Source organism: Pongo pygmaeus, chromosome 19, assembly GCF_028885625.2.
Source record: "Pongo pygmaeus isolate AG05252 chromosome 19, NHGRI_mPonPyg2-v2.0_pri, whole genome shotgun sequence".
NCBI classification, from domain to species: domain Eukaryota; kingdom Metazoa; phylum Chordata; class Mammalia; order Primates; family Hominidae; genus Pongo; species Pongo pygmaeus.
This window is the reverse complement of record NC_072392.2, coordinates 96,808,203-96,826,523: the sequence shown is the minus strand read 5'-3', so window position 1 is coordinate 96,826,523 and position 18,321 is coordinate 96,808,203. Positions and strand designations below refer to the sequence as shown.

Sequence of the window (18,321 nt, the reverse complement as noted above, 5' to 3'; positions counted from 1 at the left end):
GATTTATTTAGAGATATGGTTTGGCCAGTCTAGGGTCAGGACGGGATCCCAAACTTTATCCTCTCCAGCTCCTCCTTATTCACACCTCATAGATAATTCACAGAGCCCTTCCTTCCATCCCCCCTTTCTGCAGGGGATGGAACATTTGCTTAACAGCACAGACACAGAGGGTGTCCTCCCACTCCCACAGTTGGTGTCTCCTGGGGACATTTTCCTCTCCAGCTCCTCCTGCCTGGGGTCAGAGCTAGTTTTGTAACTGGACCCGTGAAGATAACTGGTTGTGAAGATGAATTGACTGTGTTTTTCTCCTCCACTAGGAACTCTATAAAACGGCGATTGAGTTTCTGAAGCTGGAGAAAATCGAGCTTGGGGGCGTGCGTGGGAACCTCCTCGGGAGCCTGGTGACCCGTATCTATGATGAGGTCTTTGAGCTGGTGAAGGTTTTTGCTGACTGCAAATATGATCCCTTGGACCCTGGAGACTCGGTAGGTCCTCGGGCAGGGTTGGATGAACTGGACTCGGTGAGAACAGCACCAGCAGCTTAGGGGAGTGATGGGAGGGCACACAGAGGAAGCAGGTGCTGGGCGATCCCAACACTTTGAAAACTGTGTAGAGCAGTCCCCACAACAGCACATTCAGCTGCACCTCAGTCCCAAGTCCTCTCAGCAGGGCAGCGGCTGGAGAGGGTGCCCTTGGCTTGCTTTGCACGCTGATTACAAGGTTGACATTTCCATTTGCTTTTAGAATTTTGACCGTGATTATGCTGATTTTGAGATCAAAATCCAAGACCTGGATAGGAGGCTGGCCACGATCTTTTGCCAAGGATTTGATGACTGCAGCTGTATCGAGTCCTCTGCAAAGGTAAGCATGCAGTGGAGACGCAGGCGGATCTGAAGCCTGGCACCGTGGTGGTGGATTCACGTCAAGAACGATCTTGGAGACCATTTCATCCTCTCCATGTAGAGCTGATGTCCAGGGAGGGAGGGCCCTTTCTCCTGTGCCTCAGAGTCAGTCAGCTGTGAACACCCAGTGTAGCTCCTGGTGGTTCTTACTGCCACATCTTAGAGGAAGAGGAGGAAGTGAGTGTGAGATGGCATTATTTTACTGATACTTCTTATGCTCACTCAGAAAAAAGGGGACCATTTATTCTTGATTCAGTTTTCCCACTACTCAAAAGGAGTGAAAGTTAGGTAAAGTTGGCGTAAAAATAAAATTCATGCAGATTTTGGCCCACTGAGCTGAATTTATACAGTGCCTTCGTGCATGCAGGCCACTATAACAAATCGCTGTAGACCAGGTGGCTTAAACAACAAACATTTCATTTCTCTCAGTTCTGGAGGCTGGGAGGTCCAGCAGACTCAGTGTCTGGTGAGGGTGTACTTCCGTTCTTAGATGGCCATCTTTTCATTTGGTCCTTACATGGCAGAAGGGGCAAGGGAGGTCTCTAGGGTCTCTATTTATTTTTAGTTTTAAGGGGTTTGTTTGTTTTTTGTTTTGTTTTTGTTTGTTTGTTTTTTGAGATGGAGTCTTGTTCTTGTTGCCCAGGCTGGAGTGTAGTGGCACACTCCCAGCACACTGCAACCTCTGCCTCCCGGGTTCAAGCGATTCTCCTGCCTCAGCCTCCCTAGTAGCTGGAATTATAGGCACACGCCACCACACCTGGCTAATTTTTCTATTTTTGCTAGAGATGGGGTTTTGCCATGTTGGGCTGGTCTCGAACTCCTGACCTCAGGTGATCCGCCCACCTCAGCCTCCCAAAGTGCTGGGATTACAGGCGTGAGCTACCACGCCTGGCCTACTTTTTGTTTCTGTAGAGACAAGGTTTTGCTATGTTGCCCAGGCCCATGAGTTCTGGGCTTGACTGCTTCCAGGGCCCCTGACCCGAACCGTTTAGCCAGACCAGCTCCCATGACTGTGAAGGCAATCGGGTTGGCCTGGGCAGCCTGGGCTGGTGGTCATCTTTCAGGAGGATGTCAGGGCTGAGATGGCTAAGGACAAAGATCTCTCCCCCACAAACGTCAAGATGTTCCTTGGCCCTTTTGAACACTCTTGCAAAAATGCAAATACATGAGAATTTGAAGCTCCGCAAATTAAGGATCAAGTAAGTCTTGGATCGAGTTGGTGTTCCAGGCAAAATATCAATGAATGCAAATTAATACAGCACCTCCTTGTTGTGGTTGAAAAAATTATTCAGTTATACTTGCTAAAGCAAGATGAGGCTGACTGGATTCAGACCTTATTCATGATTTATACCATCTCAATAGATACAGGCATAGGGAGAGCGATGGAGCTCGACTTTGAATATACCGCAGGTAAGTAGGAATTTCTAGCAAAGGAGCAGGGTGGGGGTCCGTGGATGGAAAATTACTTAGAGGAGACATCAGGGGTTGGGGGATTCTGGCTAAACCAACTTCAAGATTCTAGCTGGAGGCAGGTTAGGGTAATCAGACATCCCCTGGGAGATGGTGGAGGATGGAGACCCTGATGAGAATCTTTGGCTAAGCAAAGAATCTGGCAATGTTCCCTTCCTCAGAAGGCTCTTCCCCAGGTAGCTGCATCTCTAGTTGCAGGGTCCTCACTTCCTTCCTTCCACTCAAATGCCCCCGGGCTGGTCCCTTCAGAAGCAGCCTGCCTTCCCTTCTCAGCAATGGCCCTCCCTCATATTCAGTTGTATACTAATGTCTGTGTGTTCATTGTCTTCCCGACTAGAAGGTAAACTCCCTGAGGGCAGGCACTGGCTTTGAGTTTCCTTAGAACTGAGCCTAGCACAGGGCAGGCGCTTCTGAGTATTTCCCGTGGTGCAGAACTGGCTCTTGCCAAGGGAGGCTGGTTGTTCTGGATGTTGTTGGGAGGTAGTTTCGCTGTAGCATAAGCCTTCCACGTGGAGCCCCTGAAGGATAACACAAAAGCGTCAGGATTGCCCCAGCGCAGAAGGGTCCCACTGGAGCCAATTCTTTCATTTGGAAACCTCACTTTTGGGTCTCCAAAATTAAAGATGGGGCACAGGCGCATGGGCTGGGCGGGCAGGCAGGCAGCTGGTTTTGGCGGCTCCTGCACCCCTAACACCGGCTCCACGGGGAGGTGCTGTGACTCCCTGCTGCTGTTCCAACAAGGAAAACCTGAAAAATTAAGTAACTGGTCACCCGGCCAGGGCCAGACGAGTCCCCAGAGTCTCGCTGTCCCCAACATGGAGATTCCATCCCCTGCATCTAGTTTGGCACAAGGGGAAGAGCAGATAAGGACCAGTGTATGGATCTGGACTGAACTTCCACCAGGGTTCACTAGGGGATCCAGCAGTGGGGAGGGAGCTGGGTTGGCGAGTTCCACTTTGTGAGCCCTCGGGAGCCCTAGGCCCCTACCCTGTGAGGAGCAGGAGGTCCTGGAAGAAACCCAACTCGGCCTCTGCAGAATGGAGCCAGCGAGGAACAAATGCAGTCACCCCACCCCAGGCTTTCCCCTGCACCCCCAGCACCTGTTAGGGTCAAGAGGGGCTTTTGGGCTCTAAAAGAAAGAGTCTCTTTTTAAAAATTTTCACGTGTGTTTATGCTCGATTTAAAACAAAGAAAAGGGCGGGGAGGCGGTGGGGAGAAATAACTCTTGTAACCCGTTTCCATCGCCATCTGTTCGCGTTTCTCTTTGACCTAAGAACCTTTTCCCCCTGGTTTGACAGCCCTGTGCTCTAAATAGGATAGGGCCCTGGGGCTTCTCTCCCTTCTGTGCCTTCCATCCCCTGCCTGTTCTGGAGTTAGTTCTCATTATCAGCAACTCACACGCAGCCAGGAACGTTCTAGAGCAATTTTCCACATGATCTCCTCTTGGCAGAAAATAGAATTCACTTCCTTTCCAAAAGTCATTAAGCCAAAAACTATATAAACATGAAAAGCAGGAGACAGAAATGGGAAGACAGAGAAAAAAAAAATGCCAGGACAGGATGGTCATAAACCATTAAGAGGAACATTTTTTTTTCCAACTGCCCCATGTCAGTGCTTTGAACAAATGAAACTGGTCACCTCATACGTCAGCAGGCGATCATGGAGGAAGGCGGTAGCTGGCAGGACACCAGCGTTTCCGTGTCTGCCTGAGAGTCCACGGCTGCTCCATTTGTACAACCCACAATACAAATAGGTCCAAGGGTGACAATTTTTTTCTAAGCCCAGGAGAAATCAGAATTTGGGTAAGGAAGATTTGAACAATTTTGAAAAACACAATTAACTTAAAAATAGCCGCAGTCTTGCATTTGGGAAATCTGTACTTTTTGGGGCCCGAAAGTTCTCCCTCTCTTCGCGGTCATGTTTTGGTCTTTCCTCCCGCGGCCATTTCTAGGGACAGTGGTCACCTTTCTCAAACCCAAGTCTGGGGCAAGTCTAAGACTCAGGCTCACCGCAGCAGGTCTGGCCCCACCGGGCGTGGGTTATGGCAGCCCCGGGAAACTCTCTCGGATTTCCCACTCACACCCAGCACTGGGGGACCCTGTTTCGTGTGAGGTCGTCTTCCCTCTCTCTGGTCCCCCACCCACTTGGTCTGACCCTCAGAGCTTTTGCAGAGCAAAACACATCTTCTGATGGTGGTTTTCTTGCCTCAGCTGCCCCTGAGAGCGGCAGTGCTCTTCCTAAGAGGAACACTTCTTGTGGATAAAACATTTCTCCATTTATCTTTATCAGAGTAGAAGCCCAGGAATATAAATGCAACATTATGGCTATTTTAAAATTGTTTACTTGGAGTTGTTTTGGGTTTGTTTTTTCTGGAGACAGGGTCTCACTCTGTTGCCCAGGCTGGGGTGCAGTGGTGCAATCTTGGCTCACTGCAGCCTTGACCTCTGGGGCTCAAGTAATCCTCCCATCTCAGCCTCCTGAGTAGCTGGAACTATAAGCGCATACCCAAAAGAATACAAAAACTGGACCCAGCTAGTTTCATGTATTCTTTGTTTTTGTTTGTTTGTTTTGTGGAAACAGGATTTTGCTATGTTGCCCAGGCTGGTCTCAAACTCCTGTGCTCAAGTGACCCTCCCGCCTCGGCCCCTCAAAGTGTTGGGATAACAAGTGTGAGCCGTGGTGCTCAGTCTATTTTTTAATTGTTTAAATCTTCCTTACCAGAATTCTCATTTTTCCTGGGCTTAGAAAAAACTCTTGTAGCCCTTGGACTTATTTGTACTGTGGGATTACAAGCCAAGTATTGGGGAACTCGGCCTAAGTCAACCGAAAATCATAGAGGCTTCCACTGAGCCAGTTAACACACACAGAAAGGTTCTGATGGATTCTTTTGTTTTGGCAAGGTACACATTCCCTCGCTCCTGAAGGTTGGCCCTGCCCGTTTTGTCCACAGCCACAGGCTGGGGAAGGGGAGGGGACTGTGGCGAAGAGGCCCGCTTCTCCTTTCTCCTCAGCTCCTGTACATGTGTGGGGGCCTCATGGAGCGGCCCCTGATTCTTGCCGAGGTGGCGCCCAGGTATTCAGTCATGCTGGAGCTGTTTGATGCTGAGCTAGACAATGCTAAGATCTTGTACGATGCCCAGATGGCGGCCTCCGAGGAGGGGAACATCCCCCTGATCCACAAAAACATGCCTCCCGTGGCCGGGCAGCTCGAGTGGGGCCTGGAGATGCAGGAGAGGCTGGAGGTGTCCATGAAACACCTGAAGCACATCGAACACCCGTGAGTCACAGCCCTGGCCAGGGGCAGGCAGGGGCAGGCACCCCGCCTCCATGGCGCGGGAGAGCCAGAGGGACTGTCCCAACCCTGAGCGGGACCACCCCTCCTGTCGACCAGACTGTTACCTCCCAGAGCAAAAGCCCAGAAGAGACCCCGTTTGGTCCTCCCTCCTCCCTGATCGCCTTCTCGGTGGGAGTGCTCGGGGGGAATCTGGCTGGTCCCCACCCTTGCCCACCAGCCTAGTAGACATGAAGACCACCCAGGCAGGAACAGGAAGAGGCTGTGTATGCAGTTGGCCTAGCCACTGTTGCGTGCACTTGGCCGAGTCTCTGGGACAGCCAGGGGCCGGGGAGGCTTCATGGTGGACGCAGGGACGGCTGCAGGGGAGCCCCAGCTTGGCCTGGGGAGGCTGGTGCAGCTGACCAGGAGAGGGGCCTTTTATGTGGTCGTTTGGGGGGCATATTTGCTTTCATCTGGTTGGCCCCAGGTTGAAAGGGAGAAGGAAAGTTGGAGAGGGGCTGGCAGTCATTCCTGGCGGTCGGGAGCCAGTTGCTGCGTGGGTTCTATTTTGGCCTCCTGGGCTGATGGCTGCAGACTGCAGGTCAGAGTTCCATTTGAACTTTTGGTCTGGCCACTGCTCGTTTGCATATTCAGTCTGTGAGCCTCAAGTAAATGGGTGGCTGGTCGCTTCGGCACCCCAGATGGGGCAGCAACAATGGGACGTGCCGAAGAGACCCCACAGGAGATATCCAGTGGGGCCTTGCCTTCCCGCTCTGATTCCAGGGTCATGTCTGGAGCGGAGGCCAAGCTGATTTATCAGAAGTATGACGAGATGATGGAGCTGCTGAGGTGCCACCGCGAGAAGATCTACCAGCAGTGGGTGGCGGGCGTGGACCAGGACTGCCATTTTAACCTGGGGCAGCCGCTGATTCTGCGGGACGCCACCAGCAACCTCATCCATGTCAACTTCAGCAAAGCGGTGGGTGCCAGGAGTGGGGACCGCGTCAAAGGCTCCTTGGGAGCGGGGGGAGGACCTGCCAAGGTTCCCTCAGCACGGATTTATGGAGGTCGATGTTTATATCACAGTTAGCCTAAAGCTTTACTTTTTAAGTGTGTCTAGGGTATATTTAAGACATGAGGGAAAGCAGAAGCAACTTTGACAATAGCTTCAATGAGTATCTTCTTGAAAGCGTTCATGTGATCCCAAGAAGAAATGTCAATTTGAAACTTGACATTTGGGGAAAAAAATGTCTTTGCCGAATCTAGACAAATGCGTTGTCTGGTCAAGGCAGGCACGCTGGGGAGAATTCACACTTGTGGGCTCTGGGATGTGGGTTCTGTGGCTAAAACCCGGAAAGTCCAGAACGGAGGATGGAACCAAATTCCTACAAGCACAGTCCCAGAGCTGCCCAATCTGCACGTGGGAAGGCAGGGAAACCAGAGATGCGGCTCCTCCTCGGAAATCTTCCCACTCATTAACATTCATTCTTTCGTTCACTGAATACTTACTGAGCACCTACTACGTCTATGTACTTGGGATAAATTAGTGAGCCAAACAGAGCTCACTATCTGTCTGTCCTGCCCTCCTGGAGCCGACCTCCAGGCAGGAGGGTGGGGAGGATGATCAGTTCGCATTCACGAGGGAGTCAAGCGTATGATACGGTAGAAGGTGCAACAGGTTCCACAGAAGGAAGAGCAGGAAGGGTAGGTTAAGAAGATCAATAGAGCTGGTAGAAGGGGCAGGTGCAATTTTAGATGTGAGCAGAGACTTGTGGGAGGTCAGAGAGCCGCTGAGCAGAGATGGAGGGGACAGCCTTGCAGCAGAGCACGCGGCTAAAGTAAAGGTCAGGAGGCGCCCGAGAGCCTGGTGCAGTCCAGGAGCAGCAAGGAGGGCAGTGGGGCGGGGGAGTGGGCAAAGGGGAAGGTCCTAGGAGAAGTGGTGAGAGGTGACGAGGAAGGGCCCCATGGACCACAGAGGGACTTGGAGTTTGGTTTGAGCAAGATGGCAGCCCCTGCAGGGTGTCAGACAGAGGTGTGCTGCGATTAGATTTCTAGTTGTAAAAGACCCTTCTCCACGCTGTGAGGTGCGTAGATTGAACGGAGCCGGGGCTGGAGGAAAGAGCAGGAAAATCAGTTGGGAGCCTGTTGCCACAATCCAGGCAAGAGATGACAGCTGGGAGGTGGTGGCTAGAACCAGAGTGGCAGCGGTGAAGGTGGTGGTGAGCTTCTGGACTTGATCATAGTGCCATGGAGACTCCTAGTAGGTTGGAAATGGAGCGTTATTGGAAGAGGGGAGTCAGTCCCAATGTTTTGGGGTCAGGTGAGTAGACGGGTAGAATTGCCATCGGCGAACAGGGCAGGTGGGGCAGAGGCCACAGGGGAGCATGGGCTGCTGTGCTTTAGCCTTGTTGGGTATGAGATGTCACCTGGACATCCAAACAGAGGAGCTGAGTAGGCGGGTGGATACAGAAGGCTGGAAGTCACGAGAGAGGCTGGGGTTGGAGACATAAATGTGGGAGCCATCCACACAGAGACGGTACTTGTAGCCACGGCACTGGACATCTCATTACCTCATTCAGTGGAGATGACAAATGGGCTGGCTGGTCCAGGCAGCTATGACGTTGGATGACATCACATCTCATTCAACTGAGGGTAAATTGAGAAGGAACAAGGTCTGTGGCGCCCCATCATGGACATCTTGAGATTATCAAAAGAGACTAATAATGGTGACCAGGAATGTCTAGTGTCCTGGAAGCCAGGAGGACACTGTGTGCCCAGGAGGAAAGAGTGCTAGCTGCTGGGGGATCCCATGAGATGAAGCCCATGATGTGACCAGTGAGTTCAGCAATATGGAGGTTATCTCAACTTTGAGAATAGCTTTGTGGACAGAAGCACTGTTGGAAGGGATGTCCCTGTTGTTGATCTCGGGTCATAACCAGGTGAAAGCAGAGAGAAAAGGGAAGGTTAGATTCCAGGGAGGACACAAGTGAAGACCCGAAGTCTTACTCCAAACCACTTGCGGGTAGTAGGTAGGAGAGGACAGAGATAAGAAAATTAGGATGATGTCAGCCACCCATGGTGATGATGATGTCATCCACCTACAATGATGATATCATCCACCCATGGTGATGACAATGATGTCATCCACCTGCAATGATGATGTCATCCACCCATGAGGGTGATGTCATCCACCCATAAGGATGATATCAGTGCTTTCTGGCTCAGGATCAGCCAACAGGGTGAAAACGTCCTGGTCCTGCCAGCAAACACTGCCTCCCACCAACTTTGAGATTCCCCCCGGCTGTCAAAACATCCCAGGGCAGATGCTCATTTCTGTTGCTTGAACACTGTACTGTTGACGTGACCTGCTGACGTGTTCTTTGATCTTCATTTGTCGTTTAGTTGGTGGCAGTTCTGAGAGAAGTCAAGTATTTGAATTTCCAGCAACAGAAAGAGATTCCAGACAGTGCAGAGAGTCTGTTCTCAGAGAACGAAACTTTCCGGAAGTTTGTGGGCAACCTGGAGCTCATCGTTGGCTGGTATAATGAGGTGAGTTGGTGAGTTGGCACTATTCCTGATGCAGCTTTGTTTTGTTTTGGTTTTTTGTCAAGTTGCAGTTTGTGTGTTTCAGAGGTGTGGCTCTTCCTGGGAAATCTTCCCATTCACTCAAATTCATTCTTTCATTCACTGCATATTTACTGAGTACCTATTATGTGTATGTGCTTGGGATAAATTCGTGACCAGGGAGTCAGAGATCTCTGTCCTGCCATCCTGTTCTGTTCCACTTGGAGATCTTACACCAGCATTTGTTGTCACCCAACAATTGCTGGTGTAAGATCTCCAAGTGGAACAGAATTAAATTAGTGTGTATTTTAATATTTAGACATGGTTCAAGCTAGTCTTCATTATTCATGCAAATAGCAGCAGCAAAGATAGTGATGACTCAGAACAGCTGGTGATGAATATCTTATTCCCACTGGGCTTTGGCTTACGTTACTTTTTTTTTTTTTTTTTTTTTGGAGACAGTCTCACTCTGTCACCCAGGCTGGAGTGCAGTGGCACAACCTCGGCTCACTGTAACCTCTGCCTTCCAAGTTCAAGCGATTCTCCTGGCTCAGCCTCCTGAGGAGCTGGGAGTATAGGCATGTACCACCACACCCAGCTGGTGGTAGTAAAAATACAAATAATTTTTGTATTTTTAGTAGAGACAGGGTTTCACCATGTTGGCCAGGCCAGTCTCGAACTCTTGACCTTAGGTGATTTGCCCGCCTCTGCCTCACAAAGTGTTGGGATTACAGGCATAAGCCTCCAAGCCTGGCCAATTACATGATTCTTTATAGATCCATTTACCCTCCTGAATATATTTTGGATAATATTAAAGTCACTCAACATGGCTTCCATTACTTCCGTTAATGTGAGGAGGACTGGATGGGCATTTCCTGGAACCCAGAGCAGGATTATCATGAGGAAGTTGTGTGTGAGGGGCTGGGAGGTGGCGGTCCCCGCTCAGCTCTTTGGTTCAAGAACTCCTTTTTGGCCTTGATTCCTGGCGTCCATCTGATCTAGGGACCTGACGCAGTAATCAAAAGAGGTTGACTGTGGAAAAACTTCCCAGTAATTGTTGGAGGTGGGGGGCGGTCCCATCCAGCAACACAGGGCTTGTTGAGGGCGCCTCCTTCCTGGTACGAGGCCCTGGAAGCCGAGTCGGGAACCAGAGGGCAATGGTATCATACGTGTTCTGTTTTCTCTGTCTGCTTTCACTCGGTTAATTATTTTGAGTTAGTCTACATTGTTGCATGTAGCACCATTCTTCTTCTTTTTAAATTTGAGTCTATTGCTGAGTAGCAATGTGTTGCATGGATATAGCACTATTAGCCATTCCTCTGTTGATGGACATTTGGGTTGTTTTCAGTTTTCGCTTTTACAAATAAATCTGCTACAAACATCCCTGTGCAATCACGAGGGGCCCGGAGAGCGTGGCTGTGGGGCTCAGCAAGCAGTCACTGTGCTTGTCCTCCTTCTAGACACCCTTTCTTATGGACTCCACTCATATGTCCTGGGAAAGGTGACCATTTGTACCATACAACCTTGACCCCACCCCAAGCCACGGCGGAAAGGGGCCAGTCTGGACACTGTTCATTTCCTGTTGCTGCTGTAACAAATCACCACAAACTGAGTGGCTTTAAACAGCACATATTTCCTACCTTCTAGTTCTGGAGGTCAGAAGTCCTGAATCTGTTTCATTCTGCTGGAGTCAACGCATCCGCTGGGCTGCCTCCTTCTGGAGGCTCAGGGGGATGGTCTGTCTCCTTGTCTTTTCCAGCATCTAGAGGCTGCACATTCCTGGCCTCATGGCCATTGTATTAGTCAGAGTTCTCCAGAGAAACAGAACCAATGGGATAGACAGATGGGAGGATGGAGGGAGGGATGGATGCATGGATAGATAGATCGTTATCTAGAGAGATAGGAAAGCAGGTAGATGGATGGATAGATTATATGGATGGAGGAATGGATAGATAGCTATAGATGGGGGGATAGATACAGATGGATGGATGGAGATGGATGGATAGACAGATAGAGATATAGACATGTATATATGGAGATTTATTGTGAGGAATTGCCTCATGCAATTACGGAGGTTAAGAAGTCTTACAGCCTGCTGTCTGCAAGTTGGAAACTCAGGAAAGCAGGTGGTATTACTCTGAGTCCAAAGCCTGACAACCAGGGGAACAGATGGTGTAAATCCCAGTCCAAAGGCTGAAGAAGATGAGATGGCCCAGCTCAGGCCATGAGGCAGAAACAAGGGGTGATTTCCTCCTTCCTCCCCCTTTTGTTCTATTCAGGCCCTCAATGATTGGATGAGACCCACCCACACTGGGGAGGGCTATCTGCTTTCCTGAGCCCACCCATTCCAATGCTTATCTCTTCCAGAAACAACCTCACATGCACCTCAGAAACCTTGTTTAATCTCGGCACCCCGTGGCACAGTCCTGTTGACAACCCTCATGGCCACATGATTTCATGTTCAAAGCACATCACTCCAACTTCTGCTTCTATCATCACACTGATGCCTTCTCTTTTGACCTTCTTGCCTCCCTGTGTGTGTGTGTGTGTGTGTGTGTGTGTGTGTGTGACAGAGTCTTGCTCTTGTCACTTAGGCTGGAGTGCAGTGGCACAATCTTGGCTCACTGCAACCTCCGCCTCCCAAGTTCAAGTGATTCTCCTGCCTCAGTCTCCCAAATAGCTGGGATTACAGGCTCCCACCATCATGCCCAGCTAAGTTTTGTATTTTTAGTAGAGACGGGGTTTCACCATGTTGGCCAAGTTGGTCTTGCACTCCTGACCTCAGGTGATCTGCCTGCCTTGGCCTCCCAAAGTGCTGGGATTACAGGCATGAGCCACCGCGCCTGGCCTCGCCTCCCTCTTACAAGAATTCTTGAGATTGCCTTTGGCCTCCCTGGACAATCCCACCCACCCACATATGCAACCTCCATCCAGATCCTTAAGGCAGTCATCCCCTGCAAATTCTCTTTACCATATTAGGTTACGGTCACAGGTTCCAGGGATTAGGAAGTGGACATCTTTGGGAGCCACAATTTAGCCTTCTATAGACCTAATCCAACAGGGGCCAACAAGATTCCCTCTCCTTAGAATCCTGGGAATTTAGAATTGGGTCCCAGAGAGGATGTGTCAGTCCGATGCTGGTGGGCACAGGAGGGAATCGTACAGTCAGCCCCAGCCCCATCCACACTACAGCCATGGAGGATCAGAGACACCACGAGTGAGCAGGAACGCAGGCTGCAGGGGGAATGGAGCAGGTGGCCTGAGAGGCCCAGGCAAGGGACAGACCCCAAGGGACGGAGAAGGAGCCCTCACATGGACTTTCCAATATCGGTTGTGGAAAAATAATCAGCAGGGTAGATTAAATGGATCTCACCCCCACCAGCCATGTTCACTCTGGCAATTACAAAGTCATAATATTAGGCACTTTTCTGGGCTATTTACAGTGAGACAATACATTGCCCTCCTGAGGATCTGTGTAAGTTGTGGGCAAAACCTGAAGCCCAGCCTTCACACAGAGGAGCCCTTCCCTCCCTGGCAGCTGCGGCAGGGCTCCCCGGATTCTGTTTACCAGGGGCCCTAATATTTTTGTCCACAGTGCATTCATTAGAAACACAGCACCTTTTTCTAGCTGGTTAAATTCTGTCTAAAGATATCCCCCTTTAGACTCCAGGTATGGTAGGAGCATCGTGATTTACTCATGAGCACACTAAAGAGGTGTGTTCTGAGGTTCTCTCACGTAGCGTGTAGTCTCAGAGCAGGGTTTCCTCGATTGGGGAGAAACCACTGTCCTTGTCATTGTTTAACAACCCAACCCTGATGGATGGAATCCTGCTACACATCATCTTGCTTTGTAATCCTGTAGATGCATCCTTTACTTCTGTCTGGTTTTCAGCCAGTAACAGCCCTTACACTCTATTTATCTGCCCTACCCACCTATCCTAAGAGTTAATGGTTGGAAAACATTCGAAGGCATGGGTGCGGGTGCACTATTTAAAGTACCAAAATGAGCTGGGCACAGTGGCTGAACGCCTGTAATCCCAGCACTTTGGGAGGCTAAGGTGGGTAGGTCACGAGGTCAGGAGTTCAAGACCAGCCTGACCAAGATGATGAAACCTCGTCTCTTCTAAAACTACAAAAGTTAGCCAGGCGCGGTGTCAGGCTAGCCTGTAATGCCAGCTACTTAGGAGGCTGAGGCAGGAGAACCACTTGAACCTGAGTGGCAGAGGTTGTGCCACTGCACTCCAGCCTGGGTGACAGAGTGAGACTCTGTCTCAAAAAAAAGTTAAAAATAAAAAAAAACATTAAGTACCAAAATGGGCTGGGCACGGTGGCTCACACCTGTAATCCCAGCACTTTGGGAGACTGAGGTGGGAAGATGGCTGGAGCTCAGGAGTTTGAGACCAGCCTGGGCAACATAGCAAGACCCCATCTCTATATTTTAAAAATTAGAAAAAAAGATTTTGAGCTTTAGATTTATGACCGGGGAAAGGGTCTGAGCCAAGAAATGCTCAGTGATCCACATGTATTTCTTTGGCTTAGAATCATAAAAAGATATCAAATACAAAAAGTTTGGGATTACATACCAAGGATTTATGTATTAAAAGTAATGGCATAGATGGCAATTACTTTTGTACCAACCTATACACAGTTGATTCTTAATTAGCCATGGTATGGGCTAGAAAGAGGAATACTATAACATAAAAACAGTAACTGTGTACATAAATCCTCAGTGATAAAAGTCATTCTAAAAGTTGGAGTGTCCTGAAATACGATTTCCAAACAAAAAACATTAATCATCATTGGCTCAGTTGGTGTAGTAGGCTATTATCATATTGCTATAAAGAAATACTTGACACCTGTAATCCTAGCACTTGGGGAGGCCGAGGCGGGTGGATCACTTGAGGTCAGGAGTTCAAGACCAGCCTGGCCAACATAGTGAAACCCCTGTGTCTATGAAAAATACAAAAATTAGCTGGGTGTGGTGGTGGGCACCTGTAGTCCCAGTTACTGGGGAGGCTGAGGCAGGAGAATTGCTTGGACCCAGGAGGTGGAGGTTGCAGTGAGCCAAGATCACACCACTGCACTCCAGCCTGGGCAGCAGAGTAAGACTCCATCTCAAAAAAACAAACAAACAAAAACAAAAAAACTTAAGACTGGGTAATTTATAAAGAAAAGAGGTTTAATTAGCTCATGGCTCTGCAGGCTGTACAGGAAGCATAGTGGTTTCTGTTTCTGAGGGGACCTCAAGAAACTTGGAATTATGGTGGAAGGTGAAGGGGAAGCAGGCATATCACTTGGCACAAGCCAGGATCAACAGAGAAGCGGGGGAGGTGCTACACCTGTTTAAAAACCAGATTGCAAGAAAATTCATTCACTATCCCAAGAACGGCATTGAGGGGATGATGCTAAACCATTCATGAGATCATTGTCCCCATGATTCAGTCACCTCCCACCAGGCCCCACCTCCAACATTGGGGATTACAATTCAACGTGAGACCTGAGTGGGGACACAGATCCAAACCGTATTAGTTGGTGTTGAGAAATAAAAGTCCTTACCAGAGAACAATGTAAAATCTGGTTGGATTCGGAACAAAACGTGTCCCCTCTGTTTTGCAGATAAAGACTTCAGTGAAGGCAGTAGAATTTCTACTAATAAAGTCAGAACTGGAAGCAATCGATGTCAAGTTACTGAGCGCTGAAACAACATTATTCTGGAATGGCGAAGGTACAGAGGCCACATTCCTCCAACCTAGGGTGAAACTTGGGGGTCCACCCTGCCCAGCATCTGTCCTCAAACACCACTGCAGTGGCCACTTCTGCCTCCTGGCTGCATGGATCTGCTTTAACTGCAAGGTGGCTAAAGGATAGTTACTTCTCCCTGCTTGCCCAGGCCAAAAAAAAAAAAAGCCCATCTGTGTCATTTAGAAACGGAATCCGGCAAAGACTCCCTGGGAACTGCCAAGAGGTTCGCAAGGTTCCCAAACGGGGCTTGCTGGAGGCCCGGTTTCCACTGTTGGTTTATCAAGCATGCACAGAGTATGCACAACTGGTGAGCAGAGCCGGTGCACGTCTTGGCTAACTCAGGGCAGACATCAGGAAAGTAGAAAGAAGTGTAGTCACGAGTCCCCTTCTTCCCTTCATTCCACCACTGGACGAGGCAGAAGGTCCTCGACCCCCTGGCCCCATCTCTGATGCTCCCAGAGGTGGAACCCTTTAACATGAGGAGTCTGGGGCTCCTACGTGGGGTGAAGGGTCCACATATTCTCCAAACCCTATGTCCAAAGGGAAACTATATTTGTGATTCCTTGGCATTTCATTTCAGAGAACGTTCAACGATTTCTTCTGGGAATCATGTTCCAGAATAGGAAGGGTATTTTCCCAGGGCTGTCTCGTAGTGATGAGTTTAAGCCAACCCAAGAGAAGTTTTCATCCTGCTGAATTGTTTTTTTTTTTTTTTTTTTTTTCCTGAGATGGTCTCCCTCTGTCACCCGGGCTGGAGTACAATGGCACAATCTCAGCTCACTGCAACCTCTGCCTCCCGGGTTCAAGCTATTCTCCTGCCTCAGCCTCCTGAGTAGCTGGGATTACAGGTGTCCACTGCTATGCCCAGCTAATTTTTTGTATTTTTAGTAGAGACAGGGTTTCACCATGTTGGCCAGGCTGGTCTCGAACTCCTGACCTCATGATTCGCCTAACTTGGACTCCCAAAGTGCTGAGATTACAAGCTTGAGCCACCACGCCCGGCCTGAATTGTTCATTTTGTAAGATTCCGTTACGCTTCCATTTTAGGTGTGTTTCAGTACATTCAAGAGGTGCGAGAAATTCTGCACAACTTGCAGAACAGGATGCAAAAGGCAAAACAAAATATAGAAGGAATTTCCCAGGCTATGAAGGTAAGCAAGGGACAGAGCACAGAGCGGGCCTTTGTGGGGGCCTGGGGCTGCCCTGGGGCAAACCAGCCTGCGTAGAGGCCCATAGAAAGTGCTGTGATGTGTGGGGTGCAGTGGGAGCCGCCATGCAGTGCTCTCCACTGGTAGGATGATATCAGAGTGGTCCCAGGGCAGAAAGAGCCCAGTTGCTCTGTGGAATTTAGTTCTGTTCCATTCTGCTGAGCTCAGCAAGGCCCCCTCTGTGCCAGGCCAGTGCCAGTAGCAACGGGTGGAAAGAGATCTGCCAAGACTCACCCCCACTGGGAACGAGCCCATTGCTCAGTACAGAAGCAGTACAGTTCTAACTCAAGCTCCTTCCAGAGCACTGGGGAAATCCTTCATTAGCCTTCTAGGTGGTCTGGTCTGTCACTGATGCTCTAATGTGCAAAAACACTTGCAGCAGTATATCCAAAAGGAAGTTTTTTTGTTTTTGTTTTTTGAGATGGAGTTTCGAGTCCAGGCTGGAGCGCAATGGTGTGATCTCAGCTCACCGCAACCTCCGCCTCCTGGGTTCAAGCGATTCTCCTGCCTCAGCCTCCCAAGTAGCTGGGATTACAGGCATGCGCCACCATGCCCAGCTAATTTTGTGTTTTTAGTAGAGACAGGGTTTCTCTGTGTTGGTCAGGCTGGTCTTGAACTCCTGACTTCAGGTGATCTGCCCGCCTCAGCCTCCCAGAGTGCTGGGATTACAAGCGTGAGCCACCACGCCCGGTCCCAAAATGAAGTTTTAAGAAATGTCTCCTCTCGTTAATTTGCAATGTCTACTCTGCAACTCTATTTTTTTCTTTTCTTTTCTTTTCTTTCTTTTTGTTTTTTCTTTGAGACAGAGTTTCGCTCTGTTGCAGCTGGAGTGCAGTGGTATGATCTCGGCTCACTGCAACCTCTGCCTCCTGGGTTCAAGTGACTCTTGTGTCTCAGCTTCCCCAGTAGCTGGGACTACAGGTGTGTGCCACCATGCTCAGCTAATTTTTTTGTATTTTTAGTAGAGATGCGGTTCCACTGTGTAGCCCAGGCTGGTCTTGAACTCCTGAGCTCAGGCAGTTTGCCTGCCTTGGCCTCCCACAGTGCTAGGATTACAGGTGTGAGCTTCTGAGCCTAGGCAACTCTATTTCATTTTTAAATGATGATGTTTAAGCTGTATTTCTCTATCAACATATCAAAATTAAATCATCATGATGCCCCACCCACCCTGCTCTGTTTTACCACTCACTACAATTGGACTTCAGATTACATGTCATTCCACTACACCACTTCCCTCCCCAACCTCCCCAACCTCCCCACAAACCCTTGAGTAGAAATCATTTAGAATTTCTGATCCGGGCCATCATTAATGTCTTCATTGGAACATACCTCTCCTAGTCCAAGAATCGTTTGGCTTGTCGCAGTGTGAAACTTCTTATAGTTCATGTTCATTTCCTCATCATCCACTTAGATTTACCCAGTAAATTGTGGACAGAAATCATTGCTCGCCACTATTTTTTTCCTGATTCAGTTTTCTTTTATTTTTAAGACAGAGTTCTTGCTCTGTCATCCAGGCTGGAGTGCAATGGCAACATCTTGGCTCACTGCATCCTCCGCCTCCCAGGTTCAAGTGATTCTCGTGCCTCAGCCTCCCAAGTAGCTGAGATTACAGGCATGCACCACCATGCTCGGCTATTTTTTTTTTTTTTTTTTGTATTTTTAGTGGAGATGAGGTTTTACCATGTTGGTCAGGCTGGTCTTGAACTCCTGACCTCAAATGATCTGCCTGTCTCAGCTTCCCAAAGTGCTGGGATTACAGGCATGAGCCACCGCACCTGGCTCTGATTCAATTTTCAGTTGACTGGAATAATTTCTCAAGCAGTTTCCTCAGAAAGGGCTCATTGATAGCGTCCTTTGAGTCCTCCCTTGTCCAAAAAATATCTTTCTTTTGACCTCATCTACAATGACCTTGTCCAGGTCAGGGATTTTTTGATACGGTCCTTTTCTTTCAGTGCTCTAGAAACGGCTGTGTGTGTGTTCGCTAGGGCCGCCATCACAAAGTGCCACAGTCTGGGCGGCTTCAACAACAGACGTTTCTCTTCTCACAGTTCTGGAGGCTGGAAGGCCAAGGTTAAGGTGTCGGCAGGGTTGGCTTCTGCTTAGTTATAGATGCTGTCTTCTCCCTGTGGCTTCACAGGGTCCTCCCTCTGTGTGTCTGTGT

At 49.3% G+C, this 18,321-nt stretch overlaps 1 protein-coding gene across 1 annotated transcript in view; it reads left to right on the top strand.

Moving 5' to 3' along the window:
* Positions 1–18,321, top strand: part of DNAH17 (dynein axonemal heavy chain 17) — a 167,174-nt gene that overhangs the window by 21,269 nt on the left and 127,584 nt on the right. Inside the window, exons 10-16 of the mRNA XM_063656557.1 lie at positions 318–485; positions 745–861; positions 5,384–5,649; positions 6,430–6,625; positions 9,049–9,195; positions 14,827–14,935; positions 16,000–16,103. Coding sequence (XP_063512627.1) covers positions 318–485; positions 745–861; positions 5,384–5,649; positions 6,430–6,625; positions 9,049–9,195; positions 14,827–14,935; positions 16,000–16,103 — 1,107 coding nt within the window. The remainder of the gene's footprint in view (positions 1–317; positions 486–744; positions 862–5,383; positions 5,650–6,429; positions 6,626–9,048; positions 9,196–14,826; positions 14,936–15,999; positions 16,104–18,321) is intronic.